The sequence below is a fragment of the Grammomys surdaster genome, unplaced genomic scaffold (assembly GCF_004785775.1).
Source record: "Grammomys surdaster isolate TR1022 unplaced genomic scaffold, NIH_TR_1.0 130, whole genome shotgun sequence".
NCBI classification, from domain to species: Eukaryota; Metazoa; Chordata; class Mammalia; order Rodentia; family Muridae; genus Grammomys; species Grammomys surdaster.
The window spans coordinates 3,079,973-3,088,434 of record NW_021604588.1 but is presented as its reverse complement, the minus strand read 5'-3'; the positions used below and the strand labels follow the sequence as shown (position 1 = coordinate 3,088,434).

Sequence of the window (8,462 nt, the reverse complement as noted above, 5' to 3'; positions counted from 1 at the left end):
GGCTCACAACCATCCGTAATGAGATTGGATGCCCTCTCCTGGTGTGTCTGAAGACAGCTACAGTGTACTCATAAATAAAATAAATAAATAAATCTTAAAAAAAAAAGACACTTTGAAAAAAAAAAAGAATGAAACTTAAGCCGGGCGGTGGTGGCGCACCCCTTTAATCCCAGCACTTGGGAGGCAGAGGCAGGTGGATTTCTGAGTTCAAGGTCAGCCTGATCTACAGAGTGAGTTCCAGGACAGCCAGGACTACACAGAGAAACCCTATCTCAAAAAACCAAAAAAAAAAAAAAAAAGAATGAAATTTAATTATAAAAATGGTGCCCGAAAATTTGCATAGACCCAAAATCACTGTTAATATTAGCTCAATCCCTAAAGAGGAACTCTGCTGCAGAATTCATGACCTCCAAATTCTGTATAGAACAGAGGGAAACAAGAACATAGTCTATGATAGCAGCTTAGCAAGGCTATATCAGGTTGTGAAAGCTATCAGTACTGAGAAAACCGTGGAATGCTTGGCACATCATGGACCTAATTCCATTGACAACATCATTGAACTTGATGAATATGTGGGAAATGTGCGTTCTTCCAGAGACAACATGACTAAAAGCCCAGATTCCTGTCACGCTACCTGGATTCTAATTCCAGCGTCACCCTTACCAGTAGCATCAACTTAGATAAGATGCCACCCTCAGTTTTTAATTCTCCATATCTTGTATGTCAGCCTCAATAAATGTTATTATACATATTGTTGAAATTCAGAATATATGACCACCATAGGCTCCACCAAAAGACTCCAAGAATCTAATAGATCCTCACTGCTGTGAAGAAAATCCCATTTTGTAAGCTTTCCTTTCACAAACAGAAAGGTGATCTGTGGCTGTTTAGCATGTGACAGAGTTTCTGGCATAAGTGTCTATTTTCTGTCTCCGCTGGGGATGTATTAGTTACTTCTCTCCTTATTGTGACCAAAGATCTGACAAGAATTGACCTAAGGGAAGAACTCATTTGGGCTTAGAGTTTGAAAAAGAATAGTCAGTCATGGTGAGGGAGGCAAGGCAGCTTGAGTGTAAGGTCACATTGAGTCTGCAGTCAGGAGGAAAAGAACAGACAGGACATGGGGCGGGGTTATAAAACCTCCAGACTTTTCCAGCAGTGCTCCTTTTCCAGCAAGGATCTACCTAGTAAAGATCCTGCAACCTTCCAAAACAGCACCGCCACCTAGAGGTCAAAGTTCAAGCACACGAACATATGGGGGACATTTCATATTCAAAGCAGAATGAAACCTTAATGGAAGCTATGGAATTCCCCTTAAGATTCTTTTTAAATGGGATAGGCACTCTCTACAATGGACAGATGCCAGGAAAGCATCTCATGTTAAAGTAACAAATACTTTTCACAGGTCAATAAAGTTGACTTAAACTGCTGTTATCTTGATCCAAAGAAGTGCTGTTACCTGGAGATGGTAACGTATAGAAAGGAAGAAAGTGTAGGAGGCAGATTCTTCCACTTAGTGGGATTGTGATGAAAACATCCTAACATGCTATTAATCTTCATCCAAAATAACTTTCGCTCTCATTAAGAAGCCATTTCTGAAGGACCTGCATAAATGATGGCCAGGAATAAGCACATCATGAGCATGGGTGAGCATTGAGGGCATGCTTAAGGGGCAAGCTCAGTCAAGCACCTACAGCCTACTGCTATTGCTTCCAGAATCAGGCTGCTGCTTGGGTAGGTTCCAGCTGAAGACAAAAGGCAGATGAGGTAGAAAATGACTTCCCCAACTCTCTCCGGGTGGAAGGGTTAGAAAACGTTCTCAGAATAGTGAGAACCAGATCTCATTATTCTCACTTCTTTTTGAGTAAAAATGGGTGTTTGCACATTCCCTCAAGGTAGAAAACACTCTGATTTCAGCCACATATTTTGCCCCTCTTTTTTGGTTGCTCAGAATAGAAACCCTCTCCCTCCAAAATGAAGAAATAAATTCCTGGAGAAATAAAACTCTAACGGAGGCTTTGGTCCTGGGCAATCTGAAGCCCACATGGCATTAGAAGGGGAGCACATGCAGGTGACAGAGGTGGCAAGCTCCTTCATAGCTTCAGGGCCACATGAGAGGATTCCACGGAGGGGTAGGAGGGTGACGAGATGTGATAAAGACACTTAAATGGAATTTAACGGTTTGTTCTCTTTCAAATTACTGAACATTAAGTTTAAATGTTATCATGTATTTATATATATACATATGACTCAGTTTCACAAGGAAAACATGGCTTTATTCCACCGAGGGACATGGGAAAAAGAAACTTACCAATTAATACGGTCTCAAGCACTTCCTTTTAAATGGTGTCTTTTGGCCATTATTTTGTTTAAACAGAGAACTCTATTTGCAGTCTCTCTCTTCGGATGGCCCTGGGGTGATGTGCAAGAAGGTCTGTGACCCAGTCTCTCGTTTTTCTCTGTTCCTGTCTAAACCTGCCCTATTGTCTTTTGAATACCACTGGTCCCCTCTGGCCTTTTGGGACACGGTGCCATTGCTTCCTTCTAGATTATTTCCTTTTGCATGGAGCTCTGCCTCCCCTCACAGACTTGGTGGTGGTGCATGCTTTCTTGAGCATGGTAGTCATTGCTTCCCTGTGAAGGACTTGGGCACAGGGGCTCTTGGCCCTCTTCTTCAGTCTTCAGATTGTTCCGCTGACATGCCCCCTTTCATTGTGTAGGACATTCCCCTGTCTTGTTGCTCCCAGGGGAACTCTGCCTCTGGCCTAACAAGGTGGCAGATTGGATGCCAGGGAAACTGGCTTTACAATTAAGACACATCTTGAGAAGTATTTTAAAATTATCATTCCCACCAGATACATATATCAAAAATGACACAAGATATCAGGCAGACACAGGCTGACGTCCAGTGATTTGCTTATTAGCTATGCACTAATAACTTGAAACGTAGTTCTTAGCACAAGCCATCCATATTTCAAGAACCTTCATTCTTTTAATTCTAGCACTTTCCCTGTAAGGTAGGTACTATTACGATTGCCATCATTTTATAAATGAGAAAATTGGCACCCAGGGCAACCAAGCGACCTTGTCTGTGTTTGCAAGGTGAACTAGGCATGAGTAGAGTGTGAGTTTAGACGGTTTGGTGCCTGGGATACTCACAGGCAACTACTAGGGTGTTACAACTAGGTGTCAGCATACCGAGCCTAAGGCACAGCCGTCTTAGGAAGGAAGGCTGTACATAGTGGGGGCTTTCCAGGTACCAAATGCTATATAGTTTCTAATATCATCTAAGATGAAAAGAATAGGAAACAGGATATGCCATATTCACCCAGCCAACTGACTAGTTGGTTAGGGAAGCTTTTGTCTGTATTTTTTAAATTGGAAAAAAAAAAATTGGTAGCATTAGAGTAGACCTGGAAGTGAAGACCAGTCCTTGATTCTCCATTAACAAAGAGCTCTTTCTAGCTATTCACACCAGATCACACAATGGAACTGTTATTAGAAAGACTTCAGGGAAGAGACCATCAGTGTATTTTCTCCCTCTGCAGAAACCAGGCAGAGACAAGCATTTGCTATAAAATTATCTGGATTTAATCGCTATCAACATCTGAACCATAGTACATTAAAGTACAAAACTTTTATGTACAATTACACATACAAAAATGTTCTTTGTGAGGAGCAATTTTAAGCAAATCTGACAAACAGCAAGAATCACTTCTATTTGAAGTTTGAAAGGAAAAAATGGAAATTTCCAAGACATCTCCCTCCTCCATGGGGGCCCCAGTGACCCTCACAGAACATCAATTTGCAAAGGCCTGAGGTAGGAAGGCAGGTACTAGCAATATGAGGCACTCATTCCTCCCCTCTTACGGAAAGGATGACGTTTTAGGAAACGTTTTCCATTATTTATTATACTGATGTTCCATCCATCTGCATCATTAGGTTCAGTAGTTACCATGACAATATGATGCCTACAGCAATCTAACTTGATAGCCAGATGTCAGAATGTGAAAAAAATAGGACCCGCTAAGAAAGTGAGAGAAATATAATTAGTCTGAACCACATAGAAAACGAGCACAAGACGAGGAGCAGGAGGAAAATTGCTGAAATGTCATTGAAAAGGGAACCACTGAAGGGCAGCGATAATCAAATTCAATGTAAAAACTTGGATAACAAGAGCCATAAACTGGTCTTTAAGAGAGTCTAAGGAGGGAGTCCGAGTTATTCTGGGATGTTGCTCTGAGCTCCTGCTGCACAACCTAGTGGTGTCGTCTTCGGTTTTCACCATGGGATTCTCAGGGCCCTCACTTTCCTGAGGTTCTCAAGTCTCCCCCTCCAGTCTGCTGCCATGACACTCTACCATGGACATTGGTCTCATTCCTCCATCTGATGAGATGATTCCCATCACTCGAAAGCTAAGCTGAAGACTAGACAAAGCTGTTGTCTCGGGAGATCCCATCCCTAATCTCCAAGTTCCCTGGGCTGCAGGCTCACAACAACGGCTCAAATATAACCAGGTAAGGTAGACACTGAGAGGTAGAAAGCAACAGGAAAGCTGTGATCCACAAGATGAGCCCAGAATGGGTAGGTGATCATCCTCATGAACCTGGGACAGACTCTCAGCATGGTTGGGTTGGGTAGCGGCGCTGGGCTAGGCGGTTTGGCCGGTTCAGGCTACTAGCCATGGGAAGCTGGAAAAGAAGAAAAGACACTACCCTGGAGTATATCTCCAAGCATGGCTCCTCTTGGGGACTAGTAGGATGAGCAAGGGCACCCATTTCAGCTGTAGTGGCTTCCAACACTGTATTCTAATGGTCAGCTTTCACCTCTGAAAGATGGTGAAAGGAAGTTTGATTTTTATAAAGAACAAAGGCCAAAGGATGTATCTGCAAAGTCATCTCTGAGGAGCAGAGACCTAGTTTGCAGGAACCCCCTCACCCCAAGACAGGAGAAGGCACCCACACTAAAACATCAGCACTGTGTCTTTTACATCTCAGGACCAATTACAGGTCAAGAGTGATGTTCAGGGGTGTGTGTGTGTGTGTGTGTGTGTGTGTGTGTGTGTGTGTGTATACACACATACATACATATGTACACACACATGTGTGTGTTCTGTAAGTTTCTACAGATATAGAAACAGAGACTTAAGAGAGGCTCAATTGCTCAAAAACTTGCATTCAGTGAGTGGGAAATTGGAACTGTACACTGTCCTCCTTTAATGCTAGGTCTTCCCTATAAGGCTGGTCCTTACCTGAGGGACCTGAGATGGATTGTAGAGAGGAACAGCACCTTGCAAGGTAGGTGGAGGAGGCAGGGCACCAGGCTGGGAGTATAACTCAGAAGAAACACCCTGTGGATGCAAACAACATAGAATCTGACCTGTGGCCACTTCCTGGTATGCTAAACCCTTCCACAAGAATCAGTGTTGGCCAACAAAAGGGCTTCTTATAAACCTCAGGTAGGCACAAGCAATGCCAAGACCAGGGATGGCTATATAGAAGCAGAAGCTCTTACACCCAAAGAAAGTGGAAGAAAAAGTCACAAGAAATTATATCGGATCATAAAAATCACTATCAAACTCTTCAGAAAACCTCAGATACCACAAGAGTACTCCAACCAGGCTTCAAGAAATGGAAACATTTCCCTAGCAATAGTCAGGAAATCCCTAGCTATATAGACAATTTGTGAAGAATTTATGATAGTCCCAGCCAAGTGCACATGAGTGAACTCCACTACCTACTAGGACTGGAGAAGAGGCCATTCCCTGGACTCCATCTAAGCTATACAGGCTCAAGTGTGATTCTCCAAAATGCATCTGATAAATCCCCAGTATCTCAGCATAAAGCATAATCCTCAAAGAGGCTTCATAGGACCCCATGCAACATGTATGATATCCTTACAAAAGGAGGAAAGTTAACATAGACACACACAGAGGAAAGACCTGATGAAGACACAGGAGAAAGCAGCTAGCTGCAAACTCAAGAGAAAACCCTCAGAAGAAATTGGATCAGCCAGGACAGTGGCCATGCACTTTTGTACCCCAGACTTGTGAGAGGCTACCCTTCCACTAGCGCTCCAGGCTGAGGTATTATGTAGGCAGCTGGAGCAAAGTAATGCAGCTTTCTCCATATCCTGAAGTCATCCTGTGTAGGGATGCTTCTCCAGCCCACTAAAGACATCCTCACACCCTGGTATCTGGAGTCCCAGGCCCAAGCCCATAGCTTGCTCACCTGAGGCCCAGAGAACCCTCCAATCCCCACGCCTTCAGCTATTCCACTATTGTTTGAGGATCCTTGGAGACTACTCCCACCTAGAAGTCAAGGAAGAAACCCAAGTTGCTTCGCATGTTCAGAATTGAGGAGTTCCCACTTCCAAGAGGGTACCCCCAAGCTAAGAGTACCAACAGTGCCCAGAAGACTGGAGGCTGGTGGTACCTGTACCTCTTGAGAAGGTACCTGGCAGGGATGGGGATGTGAAAGGAGGTGTTGGTGAGAGGCCCGGGCTGGCATGGTGGGGAGATGATGCTCTGGGAGACTCCTGCTTTGTGAGAAAGAGGCAGGAAAAGTGACATTAGTGTTCAGCAAATTCATGCCAACCTACATGAGCTCTAGCACCCACAGTAGTCATCTCCACGAAGGCAACTCCCACAAACACCATTCTGTGAACCTCTAACCTACATGAGCTCTAGCACCCACAGTAGTAATCGACACACAGGCAACTCCCACAAACACCATCCTGTGAACCTCTACTAAGGATGCTGGTCAGCTTCCTGCTGCTGAGCTTCTGAAGTAAAAATTCTTCATCTTAATGTTCTAATATTTCTGCCCACCTCTTATCTCTCTCTCCTCCCCTCCCTTCCTCCTCCCCTCCCTCCCTCCCTTTCTGATGTGTAGGTATAGCTATTGTTTTGTTTTGTTTTGTTTTGTTTTGTTTTTAATAAAGCCAAATTGTGTAGCCCAAGCTGGCCTAGAACTCACGACCTCAGCTTCCCAAATGCTGTGACTAAAGGCATAAGCCACCATGTCTGACTTCTAAGGCCTGTCTCACTCTGCCTTTTGCCTTTACAAAAAGACTTGCTTCCGGTGTTCTCCCATCACAGAGCCTTTCTTTCCTTTAGGTCAAGGTAGAGCATGATGCCAGGGTTGTGTTGTGACTGGATTCCCTCTGGAGTCTACAGGGAAGGGTTGCCAGTCCATCTGTGGAGGTTACCTCTGAGTCAGAACTGTCTGCAGAGTCTTCATCTCCAGAGGTGGACTCACTGCTGGCAGGCTTTGATCGAAACCAGCTGAACCAGCCAAATCCAGAGCTCTGAGGGGAAAGGGAAATTGTAAGGCCAATGGACTTGTTTCTCTCACCCACTGTGAGAGCTGCCAGGCATGAGGTAAGTGAGGAGAAACCAGGGCTTTGGACTGCCCTGCTGTTTGAAGCAAGCATGAAAGGGAAGAAAACACATAGAGAACAAGTTCTCCACCTTTGCATTCTTCCCATCTCTCAGCTTTCCTTTCTGTGAAACATCAGGGTGAGATGATTTGTCTGCTCCATCAGAAGACCCCTCCTCATCCTCCTTGGCTGAAATGGCAGAATCCTCAGAAAAACTTCGAGCCCTGGGAGCCGGTGGTGTCTGAGATAAAACAAAACAGCAGAGATTCACATGGTGTTTAACAGGTTGCAGAGTACATTTCCTATGAGATCTCACCCAGAACCCAGGGCTAGCCTCAGGAAAGCCTACTCTACTTGGGAGGGAGGGAGGTTTACCCATAAAAATGTTGGTCACAGGAGAGGGGACAAGCCAGGACCCACCCACTCTCCATCTTCTCCCTAACATTGGGCAGTTTGTCAGCCATCTAATTTCTCTAGGTCATAGTCTCAGAACCAGGCCAAGGTCTAGAGAAGGGTGCATGGAAGCTGCTGCTGGAGATAAGGTTCTGGAAGCAACCTCTGAGAGGTCCTCATACTTCAATGCCAGAGAACTTAGCAGCCAGTGACTTTAACCTTAGAACTTATTTCCTAACAGGCTCTCCTAAGAACATATATGCCACAGGAGAGCCAAATACACCCATGCCCACTTCCCACTAACCTTTTTCTTATTGTGTAAAATATGCACAGCCTAAAGCTCTCTTTAACCACTTATAACATAGTGGCATTAAGTATATGCACAGTGTGTCCAGCCAGCAGCATCAGCACCCATTCCCAGCATCATCTCACCAGAAACACCTACCTCTACTCTCCATCTCCAGACCCTGCTCACCTCTGCCCCATTCTGTTATGTCTCAGTGAGTCTCCCTATACTAGGTATCTCATTTGAGTGTAATATAGAACATATCGCTCTTTATATTGTATTTTCATTTTATATTTTCAATAGAACATAATTAATAAAAACTTTGCAAAACACTACAGCAAAATACAGAAAGGGCTTCTCTCTCTCTCTCTCTCTCTCTCTCTCTCTCTCTTCTCTCTCTCTC

General features: G+C 44.3%; 1 protein-coding gene across 8 annotated transcripts in view; it reads right to left on the bottom strand.

Annotated features, from left to right (window-relative positions):
* Positions 1–3,568: 3,568 nt before the first annotated feature.
* The window catches only part of LOC114613377 (protein transport protein Sec16B), a 40,966-nt gene continuing 36,072 nt past the window's right edge, over positions 3,569–8,462 (bottom strand). For 5 of the 8 annotated variants that reach the window (XM_028758674.1, XM_028758668.1, XM_028758666.1 and 2 more), the window contains 6 exons: positions 7,472–7,621; positions 7,210–7,308; positions 6,441–6,540; positions 6,231–6,310; positions 5,252–5,350; positions 3,569–4,691 (listed from right to left, as the gene is read on the bottom strand). In XM_028758674.1, coding sequence (XP_028614507.1) covers positions 4,620–4,691; positions 5,252–5,350; positions 6,231–6,310; positions 6,441–6,540; positions 7,210–7,308; positions 7,472–7,621 — 600 coding nt within the window. In that variant the 3' untranslated portion in view covers positions 3,569–4,619. The remainder of the gene's footprint in view (positions 4,692–5,251; positions 5,351–6,230; positions 6,311–6,440; positions 6,541–7,209; positions 7,309–7,471; positions 7,622–8,462) is intronic. The other 3 variants (XM_028758699.1, XM_028758682.1, XM_028758704.1) reach the window with 3 other exon arrangements.